General features: G+C 37.9%; 1 protein-coding gene across 2 annotated transcripts; it reads left to right on the forward strand.

Annotated features, from left to right (window-relative positions):
* Positions 1–2,322: 2,322 nt before the first annotated feature.
* Positions 2,323–18,649, forward strand: rbis (ribosomal biogenesis factor). 2 transcript variants are annotated; one of them, XM_010868605.3, is made up of 4 exons: positions 2,323–2,402; positions 7,322–7,435; positions 18,024–18,140; positions 18,250–18,649. In XM_010868605.3, exons 1-4 carry the CDS (start codon positions 2,397–2,399, stop codon positions 18,316–18,318), a joined length of 306 nt encoding a protein of 101 aa, XP_010866907.1. In that variant the 5' UTR covers positions 2,323–2,396; the 3' UTR covers positions 18,319–18,649. The 2 variants fall into 2 exon arrangements, with proteins under 2 accessions (XP_010866907.1, XP_010866908.1); XM_010868606.4 differs by lacking the exon at positions 2,323–2,402 and adding an exon at positions 6,958–7,065.
* The last annotated feature ends 312 nt before the right edge of the window (positions 18,650–18,961 follow it).

Consider the following 18,961-nt stretch of genomic DNA (forward strand, 5'->3'; position numbering starts at 1 on the left):
GTCCCCCTGCTTAAGCCAGTACATGTCCAGGCCCGTCTGAAGTTTGCTAGAGAGCATGCGGATGATCCAGAAGAGGATTGGGAGAATGTCATATGGTCAGATGAAACCAAAATATAACTTTTTGGTAAAAACTCAACTAGTGTTTGGAGGAAAAAGAATGCTGAGTTGCATCCAAAGAACACCATACCTACTGTGAAGCATGGGGGTGGAAACATCATGCTTTGGGGCTGTTTTTCTGCAAAGGGACCAGGACGACTGATCCGTGTAAAGGAAAGAATGAATGGGGCCATGTATCGTGAGATTTTGAGTGAAAACCTCTTTCCTTTAGCAAGGGCATTGAAGATGAAACATGGCTGGGTCTTTCAGCATGACAATGATCCCAAACACACCGCCCAGGCAACGAAGGAGTGGTTTCGTAAGAAGCATTTCAAGGTCCTGGAGTGGCCTAGCCAGTCACCAGATCTCAACCCCATAGAAAATCTTTGGAGGGAGTTGAAAGTCTGTGTTGTCCAGCAACTATAAAATGAACTTGTGCTATAGTTATCCCAATCGTCCTTTCAGTTGCCAGGTAGCATCTCGTTCACAAATGTCTCATTTGATAGGCCTGTAATATATAACCAGATTAGTAGGACCAACCCCATTTGCAGACAGTCCTTGTTTGGACTCTGCTTGGATCAGCTTACATTTGTTCTGAATCACTGTTACATTTATTTAAGAGGCTTTGTTTCTTCATCAGGTTGGCAATTTCTTCTCAGTTTGTTGGTTTTGCTGTTTGATTCATGTTGGTATGCATATGTTGTTAATTTCATTTGACTGAGCAAAATTCTGATTGATTGAATGATTTTTATAGCCAAATGTAGAGACAGAAAATCAATACACACAGCTTCTCCTTATTGGCTTATTTAGATTATTTACAATAAAACTCTTAAAAAGTATTCATAGCAATATTCCCAGAGAGGTCTTTAAAGCACCATGGACATCTCTATGTTAACACATTTATAGCATATGTCTGCCCTGAATGTTGGTCACGTAGGGCCAAAACCCTGGTCTTCATTCTCACATTACTGACTTATTTTGACCGGGGATACCATCTGAGTACAGTTGAGTTGGTCTAAGTGCTAACTTCCTCTAAGAAACAAAACAGAAAAGTGTTTTGCCCTTCCAGGACCAACATTTTGCAGTCCTGTAATATATTTGTCTCCAAGCAAATGTTCTCGTTCTAGACAGCCGGAAATAATATGGACTTTTCAGTCATGACAGGAATGTCATGACTGCAAAGAATTGGCCACATTCGCAATACAATGCCCATTTTCCCCCCTAACTATACTATACAAGCCTTCATACGTCTCAATTAAAACATTTATGTTTCAATATAAGGACAAATACATATTCTTTTTACAAATTAAGCTAAGGCTGGAATGTAGTTGCAATAACATAAATCCTTCTAATAAGTTGACTTATTCTAGTACGTAATAGTTGGATATTGGTTATGATTTGACTCTGTTGTAAAAATTATTTTGCTAATCTAAAAGGTTTAAAACTGTAAATGGTCTTTTGGACTCACCTGCATCTCTAAAGGTGGTACAACAGGCTAATGACCAGTTAATATATGTCGTTGACAACAACATTAGATCGTTGGCTGAATTGTTAGGTAATCACCAAGTGGTGATAATCACCTCCATTAACAAAAGGAATAATGGATCTAAAGGCTATTCAGCAATTTGGAATGGGTGGAGTAAAACACCAGCAACAATTGCAAATACAGAGTGCCCCTTGATTTCTTTGCATATAATTACTCTATCCACCTTCCTTGACATTTCCTACAATACATTCACCGCGGCGTATAGAACAGTTTTTTTTTTTATAGGCCAATATGTATTTCATATCCATTGAGTTGCATTGTGGAAAAAGAGGGTGTGGAAATATTGTGTTGCTAGATGTAGCACACTGTTCCCCATGATTAGACAGGTTTGTCTTACTCTACACATTCTCCTGGACATTTCCTACACTGCTTTCTCTGTGGAATATTCAATAGTTTATTAGTTATGAGGCAATATGTATTCCATATTCTGTCATTGGCATTGTCTGAATTTTACCCTTGGAACGTGTTTTAACACCCACTAACACCCACTTTTTATCGAAATTACTCTTAAATATGATATACAATTCATATTTGAATTGTTGTCAATGTTTTGAGAGGTACATGTTCTCAAACAATTAATAAACTCAATTTATCTCAGTTTTTAAGTAATTCGTTGGTCTCTTTTATTTTGAAAAATTCCAGATTTTCGTGACCCGGAAGTGTTTCTTTAATGTTGCTCACAAGACGCAGATGTGAACTAGGCTTGCCTGGTTTCTTGTTGAGTTTTGGAAATGGTAGCTAGTTCAACTGGAAAATGAAGGTAAGGATACTGACATCAGGACTGGTAGCCAGTTAGCTAGATTTCTTATTTAAAACCATTCAGATTGCATATGGCCAAGAGTGGATCATACAGCACATAGATTGCTTTTTTAATACAATATTGCAATCTTGTTGTTGTGTAAACTGGTCATCTTATTTGCACTTTCATTGTAAATTACTGAGTATACTGTATGTTTTTTGTTTTTCATTATAGACAATAAAGTAAGTGAAAAATTTATTATAAAGTCCAAATATTATAAAGTGCAACAAACTGGGTAGGTTAGGGTAGTTCAAAGACTTGGTTTCCAGTGTATCTACACAGTGTTATACAGGAAGGGGTAGTATTTATGATATATATATTTAAAATACAAAATAGAATTTTGATTTGTATTTGATGAAAATGGCTTCATATTTTGTATCAAACTGCCTGACACAATTTATTATTATATTTATGATTAACAATCATATTATTAATTACTTAGATACTAGTTTCTATGAATAAAGGTGCCATCAGTTGTATTCTTATGAATTACTTGTTTGTCATTGAGTCAGTGTTGCTGATGCAAAGTAGGCCCCTCATTACCAAACACCAAGTAACTAAATTAGGATACAATTATGAGTCAAAGGCAAAAATCCCAGGATTTTCACTCTTTCCCAAGAGGGTCACATTGACCTGTCTGTAACATACCCCATAATTCTACGGCCCTGATTACAGTATACCCACTTCTCCGGGCACCACTACACCACTGGATTACAGTATACCCACTTCTCCGGGCACCACTACGCCACCGGATTACAGTATACCCACTTCTCCGGGCACCACTACACCACTGATTCTGCTTGCTTTGCGTCTCAGAATATTGCATCCATTAGTTATCATTGGCTGCTGACGACATTGACTTTAAGCTAAGAGTGCAGGTGTACTATCACAGTTTATTTGTTTCATTTGCGTTTTGAAAATCCATCACTGGCGACCCTAATAATCACAGGTTACATTTGCACGGTAAACCGTGTTTGTATGTGGATGATCACGATTGCAAACGTTCATTCATATGCCAGGGGTTTCAGCAACATTTTGACAATGTTAGTGGTTGTGGAGCAAAACATCAGACGACTGCAGATTTTTATATAAAACAATGCAAATACCCTTTTTGAGAAAAAAATTCAACAATGCTTTGAAGCAATTAAAAACATGAATAAAACAAATAACAGAAAAGGCTAACACATCCTTCAATCTTGGGTTATGTTCAGATAAAAATTCAGATTCTGGAAGATCGAGGGTTATTGGATTAATTGGAACAACTAAATATCTGACAGACCTGTAATATAGAGATGTAGCCCAATCATATTGAAGTAGAAAGCAATGGATTAGAAACCCTTTCCAAAGGTGCGGTACAAAACCCATATGGTAAAATGCTAATTTCGGCAAGCTATGTAAACACTAACATTGATTGATCCTGCAAAAGGTGTTCAACTAGTTATAGGCTATTCCTATTTGTTTTCTAATGCTTCTTAATATGAAAGTAATCAAAAAAGTATTCAATGTAATCAGATTACGTTCCTGAATTTGAGTAATCAAAAAGTTACGTTAGTGATTACAAATGTGAACAGATAACTTGTAACTGTAACGGATTACACAGTAACCTACCCAACCCTGCGTCCACAACAGTATTATAATGTAACACATGGAAGTCATAGACTGTAAAAAAAATGGACGACGCCCCTTCGCTCTTTTCCATTGGTGAAAACTGAAGCCGCCAGTGTCCCAATATGGCGCTGACATCTTGGACTTGCGTCTGCGCAGATAGCGATCTTGGGACCAGTTCTGCGCAGTAGTTATGCGCAGTAGCGAGCAGGAAGTAAAGCCGTAAAGCCGCGAAATCAACGGCCCCACCCCTGTGCCCCGCCCTCACTCTCCCTCGCAGAATGCGCATACCGTAATCAATCGCAAGCACACGCTGCACTGTTTTGGAAGTGGAGTCCTGCTCCTGTGAACTCTGTCTGCTCCGTTCCACTCCAACCTCATTAAAATACGATATGTTATAGCCTAAATTACATAGTGTTTAACCTTAATTTAGAATAGGCCTAATACAAAAATTATTGGTAACTTCTAGCTAACGTTTACCTGCTAGCTATAACATGGCTATTAATGAGGCTTGTTGTCTTTTAGCTAACATTAGCTAGCCCATTACATTTATTTACTAATTAAATAGCTTATAAATTTTACTTACCGAAAAAAATTCAAAGATCAATTGGAAATGCCAGATCGGTTAGCACAATCTACTGCAGAACAACCCATTATGTCCGTGTGAAATTATATCAATTATAGAAATTTAGAGATTAAATTTAAAGCTCCAATCTCCTTAGTCCTCCGAAGATCGCGAAAAAAGCCTGTTGGCGCTTCAGTGTCAATCACAGCTGTGAATCACGACGTCACACCACCGTTTTTAGAGCATTAAATAACTAACTAAAAACCAACTTATTTTAAAAACAAACTCTTGAATTTACATTAGCGTGATACAAACTACAGTAAATGACAGAAACCAGCTTCGGAAAAAAGATATTTGAAGGGTAATTTAATTGTTTAGTTGGTCTCGCGTCCCATTGAATAACATGGGGAGGCGGGGTTTATGAACTATACTGGGACCACTCACCAGGGGGCGATCGAGACGTTTTGGCTTCACTTTTCAGGGCTTGTGCGGCACGCTTGATGGAAGTAAATTCTGTTTGACCACAAGGGGGCGGCATAATAGATGGCTTTTTCTCTTTATCTGTGTCAGTCAGTAGGATATACATTTGGAACGCATAATCAGGCTTATAAATCTAACTAATGTATGAATTATTACTCAATTTGGCCACATTGGGGCACACAATGCTGCTTGCAGCTGTAAATACTTTGTAATTTTGTTACAAATGAAAGATCATTCTCTTCTGTGAAGTGTCTACCAGAATGTTGTAGCTACCTTTGATATTACATGCAGTCTGGTCAGTTGCCCAAGTAAAATATCTTGGTTTGCAACTTGTCTAAAACAATTTCCATAAAGTACATGACATTTTTTTTTCTCCAAAAACATAATTTAACTTCCATGCTTTTATATAACAAATAGTGGTGGGTTAGATGAAAGGGTATATTTAATAGCAAAACATATCATTGTGTTCCAGGGCATTTACATATTGAACTTGGGAAGATTTAGTAGGGTGCCAATAATAGGAGGTGGCTGATAATAGGGGGATATTAGCTGTGGTGGCCTAGCAAGTCACTTGCATATTTGTACTCAACATTACGCTACGTAGCTAGGACATGTACACTACATCACATACTATATGCTTTTTCCTTTAATGTTTATTGTCCAGAAATATATGTTGCTTACCTACAAAATAATTTAGATCCAATTATGGTAGCTAAAGTGCAAAACACCTGTTTGTATAATACACTAACTGTTTTGTTATTGTACATATAACTAATTCGTATGTGGTTTTTAATCTTGTTTCTGACTTGTGTTTAGTAGCAGCTAAGCTACTTTCAGTGGTTTTTCTTTAATTAGAGAAACGGGGAATGTAGCATATTTTGTTCTTATTTTTCTAGTAGTGTCAACATTATTTAGTAAGAATATTATTTAAGTAAGTCATATTAGATCATTGTTAAACAAAGACTATGAGACAGGTATATATTCCGCCAACCTTGACCTTCTGACAGATATAGTTCCTTTTCAGCTGATGGAGAATATTCTTTGGAAATAATGCATCTAATATATTTATTACATCTATCATCTAAGAGAAGTCTAGAAGTATGAGGAGGGTCACTATGTTTTAATTGTTGAATACCGTAATGCAGCTTTTATCATGGCAACAAGAGGAGGTGGATGGGTATTTCTTATTATGCAGTATCGTTTAGGATGACATTGAAATACATATTCTTGTGTAAAGTTATCATTATCAAGAATGTTACCATGTTCATCTAGTAAATCTTTAACAAACCAAATGTTTTTTTTATTTTTATTATTTTTAAGAAAATAGATTTGTTACAATGTAATATATTCCATATAGGTGTATTATGAGGGATGAAGTTATATTTGTAGACAATTTCCATGACAATATTTGCTGTACATTTTAGTGGTTTGATAGGCTGAAATCACATCTCAGTAAAACATCTAAATCTCCCACTGTTTTAAATATTGAGGAGGGTAAATTAAGCCCAGTGTATCACAATTAAACAGGAAAGATTGCAGTCATTTCGTTTTTTTAAGCATTGCATTCATACAGTGAAAGTTAATAACATTCAGTCCCCCATCCTCATAGAATCTAATAACGATGTCCTATTTGTAGTGAGTTACAATCAAATGTACAATTTTACAATCAAATTGTTGTTTTGGTTTGTCTTTTTTATATGTTTGGTCTTAATAGGTAGGGATAGTGCGAGGCAGACGAATCTGGACAAACTTTCCATTTTTTATAGTAGTTACCTACAAAACAGAGAAAATATTATCTGATGAAAAGTTGTGAGTCCAGAGCGAGAATACGACGTCACTTTGCCATGAGCTAGTACCCATTCTAGACTTTTCTGGTCATGAACCTGTAGGTAGGCAAAACAAAATCGTTAGATTTTGTCGCATCTTAATTACGTCATTGCATCAACACGTTTTGCATGCATTCCTATTTTTGGGGTATGTATCTGACTTGTTCGTTGGCTAAATAAGATATGCTCTTATTCTTCTAATTATAGGTAGCTAACTTGATTGACACATTGGACTCATGTTATTGCACTGAATTACGTTGGACGTTCTTGGTGTTTATTGTCAACATATTAAATACCAGCCTATTTCCGTATAATCCCAGCGGTTTGTCTGAGCTAGCCTAGCCACTTTTATTTAGCTAGTTAGCTATGTTACTAACATTAAGTGTTCTCTTTTTGTAATACAGCAAATCATGGCGAAGAATAAACAAAAAGGCAAAAAGCAGACGAATGTTTTCCGAGTGACAAACAAACAAGCCAAAAAGAATAAAGCAAAACCTGTCACTTCAACTCTCAAACACGTAAGTGGAAACTAGTGGCTACGTAAATAGCCATCTATTGTCAACTACAGTAAATAGCTTATACAGGCATATGGAAAAGTTCATATGGATATGTAATCTTCACTTATTACACAATATTTACAGAAAAAGGTAATTTAATTTAACAAATGGCACAAAGATTATTCTTCAATAGCTGATGTTGCCCCTTTTGCCTGAAAGAACAATATAGCTCTTTCTTGTAACTTTCTCAGTCTTTTACATTTACCTGGAGGACTTTTTGCCCACTGTTCTTAATTGTACTGCTTCAGCTGAATCATGTTCAAGGGTTTTCTTGAATGTTCCTGTAATCTTTGTTCTGAGAGCCTTGTATAGGTATTTTGATATTGGTGTGATGTGTGACCCATATGGGTTAAGTCCAAGAGACCCAGTTTTAAATCTTTATGGAAGGCTGGACCCTCCCATGTTACACAAGTGTTTTTCTAGTGTTTGTGTGCCTGATTCTAATGTCAACCTTTTTATATGATGGTAAAGGTAGGGTGTACTAACCTTTTCAGTGTAAGAAAAATGCTTATTCCTCCTATATTTGGAGCAGCGGGTAGTGCGCCTGACTGCCGAACCTAAGGTTGCAGGTCTGAGACCCTGCCCTGCAAAATGCTGATGTAGTACTTGTTGCTTCTCCAAGTAAGTTGAAACTTGGCTGCTTTTGGAGTTCCAGCAAGACATACTCCTAGCATATATCAAAATCCAAAATAGCTAGTTTTAACATATTGCAATGGCCATGAGTCTCTGGATTTGAATGTTTGTTTGAATCGCACAGTGCAGTTTGTAAGCTCACAAAGAAAATAAGGATCTGGAGTATGATGTCAGGATTTAGGATCCCTCCAAAAGCTCACAACATTCTAAGAACAAGGCTCAATGTTGTTATCCTTACACCAGGAAGGGGAAGTTTTATTGAAAATAGCCCTGCCAATCATTCTTTACACCAGTCTTTTAAAAAGTATTTGTATTTCTTTGACCCATTTTATTTGTATAAAATAATATGATTTTTTACAATTTGGCTGAGCAAGGATGTCACTAGAGATTCATAGATGGGGGTCCTCTTTTAGGAGGATTTTTTTTAAGTTCCCAAAACATCTTTTTATCATGTATTTTAAGAGTAACAATGGGTGTAAAATCTATCAAAATAAGGTTATTTTTGGTCAAGGTTTTCATAGTCTTTATTAAATAATGATCTAATATGGCTTACATAAATTCTTACCAAATAAAGAAATGTAAGTCCACTCTGTCCACATCCATCCAACACCAACAAAAGGCACAAACATTTCTGTACTACAGTTGTGCTCAAAAGTTTGTATACCCTTGGAGAACTAGTAATATATGTACCATTTGTAAAAATAAGTGAGCAGGCAAAACAAAACCAAACACATCTCATTCCTTATGGGATTCACATTCAACTGTAGGTCATAACAGAATGACACAATCATAAAACAAAACATGGTGACAAAGAAAGAAATTCACTGACCCCTGTACAAAAGTCTACATACTTTTAGTTCTTAATACTGTGTATTGCCCCATTTAGCATCAATGACAGAGTGCAATTCCTTGTAACAGTTGTCTATGAGGCCCCAAATTAATGTAGGTGGTATAGCTATCCATTTGTCATGGCAAAATGCCTCCAGGTCATGCAAAGTCTTTGGTCGTCTTGCATGAACGGCACATTTGAGAGCTCCCCAGATTGGCTCGATGATATTAAGGTCAGGAAACTGCGATGGCCGCTCCAGAATATTCACCTTTTTCTGCTGTAACCACTGGAGGGTCAACTTGGTCTTGTAATTAGGGTCATTGTCGTGCTGGAAAGTCCAAGAGCGTCCTACGTGCAGCTCTCCTGCAGAAGAAAGCAAATTGTCTGCCAGTAATTTTTGATAACATGCTGCATTCATCTTGCCATCATTTCACAAGATTCCCCGTACTTTGAGCTCACCCCCCCCCCCCCCAAAACATCAATGGGCCACCACCATGCTTCACAGTGGGGATGCTAATCTGTTTACTATAGGCCTTTGACCCCTCTCCAAACATAGCGCTTATGGTTGTAACCATAAAGCTCTATTTTGGTTTTGTCACTCTAAATTACAGTGTGCCAGAGGCGCATATATATATATATATATATACACTCACCTAAAGGATTATTAGGAACACCTGTTCAATTTCTCATTAATGCAATTATCTATTCAACCAATCACATGGCAGTTGCTTCAATGCATTTAGGGTTGTGGTCCTGGTCAAGATAATCTCCTGAACTCCAAACTGAATGTCAGAATGGGAAAGAAAGGTGATTTAAGCAATTTTGAGCGTGGCATGGTTGTTGGTGCCAGACAGGCCGGTCTGAGTATTTCACAATCTGCTCAGTTACTCGGATTTTCACGCACAACCATTTCTAGGGTTTACAAAGAAAGGGGTGAAAAGGGAAAAACATCCAGTATGCGGCAGTCCTGTGGGTGAAAATTCCTTGTTGATGCTAGAGGTCAGAGGAGAATGGGCCAACTGATTCAAGCTGATAGAAGAGCAACTTTGACTGAAATAACCACTCGTTACAACCGAGGTATGCAGCAAAGCATTTGTGAAGCCACAACACGCACAACCTTGAGGCGGATGGGCTACAACAGCAGAAGACCCCACTGGGTACCACTCATCTCCACTACAGATAGGAAAAAAAGGCTACAATTTGCACGAGCTCACCAAAATTGGACAGTTGAAGACTGGAAGAATGTTGCCCGGTCTGATGAGTCTCGATTGAGACATTCAGATGGTAGAGTCAGAATTTGGCGTAAACAGAATTAGAACATGGATCCATCACGCCTTGTTACCACTGTGCAGGCTGGTGGTGGTGGTGTAATGGTGTGGGGGATGTTTTCTTTGCACACTTTAGGCCCCTTAGTGCCAATTGGGCATTGTTTAAATGCCACGGCCTACCTGAGCATTGTTTCTGACCATGTCCATCCCTTTATGACCACCATGTACCCATCCTCTGATGGCTACTTCCAGCAGGATAATGCACCATGTCACAAAGCTTGAATCATTTCAAATTGGTTTCTTGAACATGACAATGAGTTCACTGTACTGAAATGGCCCCACAGTCACCAGATCTCAACCCAATAGAGCATCTTTGGGATGTGGTGGAACGGGAGCTTTGTGCCCTGGATGTGCATCCCACAAATCTCCATCAACTGCAAGATGCTATCCTATCAATATGGGCCAACATTTCTAAAGAATGCTTTCAGCACCTTGTTGAATCAATGCCACGTAGAATTGAGGCAATTCTGAAGGCGAAAGGGGGTCAAACACAGTATTAGTATGGTGTTCCTAATAATCCTTTAGGTGAGTGTATACACATTCATACACAAGAAGTGAAACGTGTATATTATATTCATTTATTACACACAGACTGATATATTTCAAATGTATATTTCTTTTAATTGTGATGATTATAACTGACAACTAATGAAAATCCCAATTTCAGTATGTCCGAAAGTTAGAATATTACTTAAGACCAATACAAAACTATTTTTTTTTAAATGTTGCCCAACTGAAAAGTATGAACATGAAAAGTATGAGCATGTACAGCACTCAATACTTAGTTGGGGCTCCTTTTGCCTGAATTACTGCAGCAATGCAGCGTGGCATGGGGTCGATCAGTCTGTGGCACTGCTCAGGTGTTATGTTAGTGGCCTCCAGCTCTTCTGCATTGTTGGGTCTGGTGTATCGCATCTTCCTCTTCACAGTACCCCATAGATTTTCTATAGGGTTTAGGTCAGGTGAGTTTGCTGGCCAATTAAGAACAGGGATACCATGGTCCTTAAACCAGATACTGGTAGCTTTGGCACTGTGTGCAGGTGCCAAGTCCTGTTGGAAAATGAAATCTGCATCTCCATAAAGTTGGTCAGCAGCAGGATGCATGAAGTGCTCTAAAACTTCCTGGTAGACGGCTGTGTTGACCTTGGACCTCAGAAAACACAGTGGACCAACACAAGCAGATGACATGGCACCCCAAACCATCACTGACTGTGGAAACTTTACACTGGACTTCAAGCAATGTGGATTCTGTACCTCTCTCTCTTTAGCCCAGACGAGACTCTTCTGACGCTGTGTCTTGTTCAAGAGTGGCTTGACACAAGGAATGCGACAGCTGAAACCCATGTCTTGCATACGTCTGTGCGTGGTGGTTCTTGAAGCACTGACTCCAGCTGCAGTCCACTCTTTGTGAATTTCCCCCACATTTTTGAATGGGTTTTGTTTCACAATCCTCTCCAGGGTGCAGTTATCCCTATTGCTTGTACACTTTTTTTCTATCATATCTTTTCCTTCCCTTCACCTCTCTATTAATGTGCTTGGACACAGAGCTCTGTGAACAGCCAGCCTCTTTAGCAATGACCTTTTGTGTCTTGCCCTCCTTGTGCAAGGTGCTGTCAAGTCAGCAGTATTCCCCATGATTGTGTTGCCTACAGAACTAGACTGAGAGACCATTTAAAAGCCTTTGCAGGTGTTTTTGAGTCTTCAATATTGAACCTTTTCACAATATTTCAAATTTCTGAGATACCGAATTTGGGGTTTTCATTAGTTCTCAGATATAATCATCAAAATTAAAAGAAGAAAAACACTTGAAATAAATCAGTCTGTGTGGAATGAATGTATATATAATACACGTTTCACTTTTTGAATGGAATTACTGAAATAAATCAACTTATTGATTATTGTATTGTATTGTCAGCATATTCTAATTTTATGACCAGCACCTGTATATCTATACACATACTAGGGAAGGGTTGATATACAATTTTATGATCCACAATCCAGTTTCTGAAGTTTCCATGACTGCTTGTTTTATTTTACAAGTAGAGCGCACAACATCTCACGTTGTATTACGCCACCAAACATCCTCTACAAAGTAGTCAATGAAGCCGAATGGCTCCGCTAGCATAAGTAGAAGAAAATTCTAAATTACAATTGAAAAATGTAATCCTTACCTGTCCATTCCATTACCCTGGAAAATAAGCAGTAGTAAGCAATGGTGAGCTCAAACAAACCAATGATATTTATCCTAGAAGTCATGCAGATATGAGTGATGCAAGCAGAAAAAAACATGTTTACAAACAGCAAATTATAGAAAATATGAATAGGATATACGTTATTATACATATCTCTTTTGAATTTCTAATGATCATTTTGTTTATATTGTAGGCTAATTGTTAACGCTTTCTGAAAGCGACAGAATATCATTTGCACGGGCAAAAATAGTATTGACTATCTGGCATGATCTGCACAACATAACTGCGAGCTGTTATAATGATTTATTAAGTTATTATGAAGAATCAACACATCAAATTGGCCTATCGCATTTTCACCTCTGATCCGCAGAGGAGTTACTTGAAAAAGCTCATGTCAGTCACCGAAGTGTTTCAGACTACGTGTTTTATTTAACTGGTGGAGCGCAAATCACTAAATTTATTGTATAGATTTTACTAATCTAAACTTTCTCCATTGCGAGAGTGCAATCTTAAATTATGAAAATACCCATTATTTCCATCAGCCTATTATCGGTCGCTTCCCGGAGGATGCGCAAGAATAAACGTTTTAGAACCAATGTGCTTCACTGTCCGCCAAGAACAGTGGGGTATTTAGGCTATTCATTGCGATGGGGAATGATGCAAAGAATAAACTAGTTTTCCAATTCCTTTACAACAGTAGGCCTACAAGTCTAACCACTACACTTAGGAGCTTACATAAAAGATTCCGATCACCTCTCTACTTCCAGCTATATGCAAATACCTGTCCATTCCATTACCACGGAAAACGATGTTGAAACGATGTTGAGCTCAAACAGACCAGTGATATTTATCCTAGAAAACATGTAGCTACGTGATGAATGCAGAAAAAACCCTGTTAACAAACCGCAAATTCTGGAAAATATGAATAGGATATATATTTTACTTAACTGGTCTCTTTTTTTTGTGTGTGTGTGTGTGTGTGTGATTTGATTCAACTTTGTCATTGAATACGTACAAGTACAGTACAACAAAATGCAGTTAGCATCTAACAAGAAGTGTGAATAGAGGAGGGCAGAAAATGTACTTGTATTAAGTATAATTTATGTTACAGATTACGTATAGATGTGCAATGAAGGCAAATGCAGTACAAATGTCAATTCTAAATGCCATTAACCGTCCACAGCAATGTATTGTCAGTTAAGCTGGCAACCATATACATTTAGATATTTACATGTTATTATAGTATTAGTTAATTATTAAAAACCTTTGATATTATTTTATTGTAATTGCTTTTTAAATGCACAACAACAATATTTATGTAATGGAAGAATATCTGATCAGCAGTTTTGAGCTAGAAACCAGAGTTGTTATTAGGATTGTTATTAATTGGGATAAAATTGTAAATCGGGATCATTATGGCCAGGATAATCATGGCATGAAATTCTCCTGTGTGTTTTTTCCTATGTGTATTTTTTAACCATTACGCTATTCAAACAGCGGGAATGCAACTTTTACCTCAGCCATTAAATTTTTGCTGAAATAATGTGACAACAGAACATTTATTAATGGAACTAAAGATTACTGTAGATGACTAGCTAATTGCTATACAGTGCCTATAATAAAAACAATAACTCCATGGCCGGTTCATTGCTTTAGAAAACTAAAGCAAAATATGAAAGGTGGTCATGTAATACAATTACTCTTTTAAATATACTGATCAGCCGTAACATGACCACCTGCTTAATATTGTGTGGGTCTCCAGGTAAGCAATGCACACGCACCCGACCATCCATGTGATGTAAAAGGAAATGTTATTCATCAGACCAGGCCACCTTTTTCCATTGCTCCGTGGTCCAGTTCTGATGCTCACATGCCCATTGTAGGCACATTAGGCAGTGGACAGGGTCAGCCATGGGCACCCTGACTGGTCTGCGGCTACACAGCCCCATACACAACAAAATGCACTGTGTGTTCTGACACCTTTCTATTAGTACAAGCATTCACTTTTTCAGCAATTCGAGCTACTGTAGCTCGTCTGTTGTTTCGCACTACACAGACTGGTCCTCATCAAAGTCGCTCAGATCCTTACACTTGGCCATTTTCATGCTTCTAACACATCCAACTTTGAGGACAGAATGTTCACTTACTCCCTAATATATCCCACCTACTGACAGGTGCCATGATAACGAGATTGCAACCTGTCAGTAGTCATATTGTTATGGCTGATCGGTGTATAAGAGATTCATAGTATTACAGAGTGGATATATTAAGTGGATACATATTTCTGAGAGACCAAAATGTCTGTGAGGGGAATCAAACCAGGGTCGAAACATTGAAGGGCAGAGATAATCCCACAAGACCACAGGACCTAATGATATTTAATTTAGCTCTGTATTGTCTCCAAATGTAACTTTTACCCCAGCCATTAGATTATTTGTTGAAATAACGTCGACAACAGAATGTTTACTAACAGAACTAAAGTGTACTATAAAGTGTACAAAGACTACTGTAGATGGCTAGCTAATAGCTATACAGCCTACCTATAAAGAGACCAATGACTCAAATCACTCCATTGCTGTTTTGTTTCTTTAGAAAACAATAACAGTATAAAAGGGTCGCATAATACTATTATTCTCTTAAATATGAGTTTTATTGTATTACGGAAGTGGATATATATTGTTGTGTGACGGCAAAAAAATTACAGAGTGGATAAGTATTTTTGAGAGACAAAAACTGGAACGTCTGAGAGGAGAGTCAAACCGAGGTCGGGGATAATCCCAAAAGACCACAGGACTTTTCTGGTCCACCTCCGTATAATCTCCAAATGCCACTTACATTTTTGCTTAAATGAAGTGGGCAACAGAACGTTTATTAACAGAATAAAAAGTGTACTTTTGTACTAAGATTACTGTAGATGGTCGTCCATACAATAACAGTTTAATAGCTAACCACTACGCTATGTGAACTACGAGGAAATTTACTTTCTGGTCACTGTCCAGGAAATCAGAAGTCCATAAAATATCCCCAGAGTACCACTGCAAATGGGACATACATTTCTTCCCTTACAGCCCAGGGCATCTTTTTGAGGTTCACCACACCTAAATCAAGAACAGATTATTAGATTGATAAGTTAATATACTTTTTATTCTTAACTTATATTTAAAATGTCAAAAACATTTAATTATTCTTAACACTATAGTATAAATTGATTGGTACCTGAAAGTTGAATTACTTTTCAAACTATTTAGAAAAGACTTACTCTCCAGCCAGCCAAAGTGGGCCAGCTGTCTAAACTCATGAGTGCTCCCCACATTGCTCAAGGATTTGCAGATTACCAGGTGGTGAACTGAACATAATGTGGATCAAATTTAGTAAAAATAAGTTATGCTTGTTGTTTTCTCTCTGTTGCACAATTGTGCAATTGGGGTGGTTCATTCAGGGTGGTCATTCAGGGTGGTTGCGGTTGGTGGGTGTCCCTTTGGTTGATGCCTGGCAATGTGGGTGGATTGATTTCCTGCCTGTTGGGCCCTGTCCGGGGCCTCCCCTGGGTAGGGCCACAGTGTCGCCGGACCCCCCCTGTCTCAGTCCCAAGGTCTTATGTTGCTATACTATTGTGCTGGGGGATTGGATCAGTTCTCTTTCCCCACTAAGTTCTCCTTCTCCACTATAAATCGTTGTTGATATGAGGAAGGAACATTCCCAGTCTCCTCCCGTTTTAAACTTTAGGAGGACATGAGATCCTGGTCCACACCTGCGGAGTACCTGGTTTGGGGGTCCCGTTGCTGTCCTTGTCCATCTGGTCATACTTCTGACCTAGTCTAAATTTAAATAAACTCTGGATTTAGCCCACATGCATTTATTAATTATTCCAATTGGACTCTTAATATCTCACCTGGCACAGCCAGAAGAGGACTGGTCACCCCTCTGAGCCTGGGTCCTCTCTAGGTTTCTTCCTAAAATTTGGCCTTTTTTGGGAGTTTTGCCTAGCCACTGAAATTCAACACTACTGTTGTTTGTGCCTTGGGGTTTAAGGCCAGGTGTTTAGTAAAAGCACTTTGTGACAGCTGCTGTTGTAAAAAGGGCTTTATAAATACATTTGATTAATTGATTGAAGAAAGTTCAGAGACAAAATTCTCATGTCTTAATTAGTAGTTTGCAAATAGAAAGAAGCATCAAATATTACTGAATAAACCGTGGGGCATCTCTAGAGTAACACAGAACAATCCTCAGTACTTATACAGTAAAAGGGGGTGTGTTAAGACTGCTCAATAATTCTCTAAAGAATGTTCCTTTATCCCTTCCTGCCCCTGCTTGTGTCTTCCTCTATCCTGTCCTAGGTGTTTACCCAAGTAGGGGCAAATTGCACTGCCACAATAGCACTGCCTATCATGTTTGTGTATAATCAACTGGTTAATATCTGTAGTCACACATTTAAAATCTATAGACTATGAGCACACTGGAGTTGTCCATGGAGACTTTAAATATGTTTATATATTCTAAAATCATCTGTCACCACACCACACAGTTTAATTCACAAACATCCTGGTTTCTCTTTTCAGAAGAACTGTAAGGCCTCAATTAAGTAAAAACTGCATTAATTGTTCCCTAGTGACAATTCCATTATTAAGAGTATTCTGTACAGAGTACCTTTTGGATAATCAATGCTGTCCGGCTATTTTAAGTGTGAAATTGCTCCTGCAATAATCAAAGCTAATGTAAACCTATAACTACCTACATAACTTTCGTTATAAACAACGTGTAGCTACAGTACTACAGGTAGCTACTGTATATAGCTACTGTATATAGTTTCAGCCATGCCTCTCCAGTATATCCCTGGTAGGCTATTTAGCCTATGAGCGCAGAATTATGTTTTACCATGTCGACACAGAGGCGATGCAAGATTTCGGGAAGGCGGCCACCTTTAAGTTTTATATGCAGGAAAATCCCTGCATGATGTCGAAAATAATTTCCATACATTACATTTTTTAATTCACAAAAAAAAGTTTAACATTTACAAGAAATGGTGGTGGGCTAGCTGAAATGGTATATTTATTAGCAGAACATACCGTTGTTTTCCAGTGCATTAATATTTTGAACTTGTGATGATTTAGTTCTTCGAAGTGAAAACGGATGATAATGGGGGTGGCCAATAATAGGGAGATGTTAGCTACTATTTACAGAAGGGAGCTTGCTTCAGATGAGCAAGTTCTCTTTAAAGCATCAAACTCAACGGGACATGCTGACAAATGAATACAGTTCTATACATTTTCTATACAATTTGTAAGAATTTTATGGAACCGTTGATTAATTTTTCTTATCAGAGTAAATATATTGATTTATTTAGGAGGAGCTAATTAATATTTTAGGGGGGGCTAAAGTCTTACTGGCCCCGGGGGCTAGGCCTCCCTGCAGCTGAGTATTTGAATAGTTATTTAGCAAATTTTTATGACAAATTTCCAATAACTTTGGTGGACACTGTCATCTCACTATAAGATTGTTGACAACGTCCCCGTCTTCTATGTAAGAGTAATACTACACAGTTGCTGACGTGTTTTTGTTGTACACAGATAACTGCAGGGAAGAAAGAGAAGACGGAGAGCCTGAATAAAATATTTACAGAAGTCCAAAGGGATGTCAATAGTTTATCGAAATGCACAGCTCCAAAGCCCAAACAGCCAACACAGGTGAGGTTAAAATAAGTATAAAAGGATCATTTGACAGAGTATCCTGAGTATACTCCTGCAGTTGGTTGTCTTATTCCCTTTCATCTTTTGTTTTGCCCTTCTTTGTCAGGTTGTCTGTAAAGCACCAAAGGAACCTGCAGATGTGGACAATGCTGCCCAGATGTTCTCTCAGCTGTAGTCCAGAATGGCAACCTGAATTGAAAACATGAATAAAATACGGACAGTCCATACTGCCTCATGAACATAAAAATAGACCTTCAATAACATCAAATGTAATATGACTGATATGGTAATATATGTAAACATAGTTTCATTAAGATGAGTGCAATAGATAAAAAAAAAGGGTTTCTGAGAGGTTTACATGCTGTACAGTTGCAGTTTATGAATTCTTAAATGTATCTCCTTTCACAAGACTGTCCTGCCAATGCTATGTCCTGTATTCAACAGCACCCAGTATTGTTTATTTTTATTTTGGATTTTCACATTATTAAAGTATGGGTAATATGAAATATTGTGTAATTTATTGTAAGCTATGTGGGTGTATCTGTAATTTTTTTAAATTGCTAATTCTTATCCTTCTTGCAGACATATAGCTCTGTGCAACTTGCTGTATGTCTTGTTGTCAGTATGCTAGACACATCCAGCTGTAACCAGTTGACATCAGAGGTCATGCTTTACTGATGTGCTGCTGATTGCCTGTCTGTCTGGATCCAGCCTCCACTTTGGAGCCTGTATTTAGTCGATAAGCTTGGGGCTGTCAGAAGACAAGTGTGACTGGCAAATGCAGCAAACACGATTACATTAGCTTTTTAGTTTGTAAC

The sequence above is a fragment of the Esox lucius genome, chromosome 21 (genome assembly GCF_011004845.1).
Source record: "Esox lucius isolate fEsoLuc1 chromosome 21, fEsoLuc1.pri, whole genome shotgun sequence".
Classification (NCBI taxonomy): Eukaryota; Metazoa; Chordata; class Actinopteri; order Esociformes; family Esocidae; genus Esox; species Esox lucius.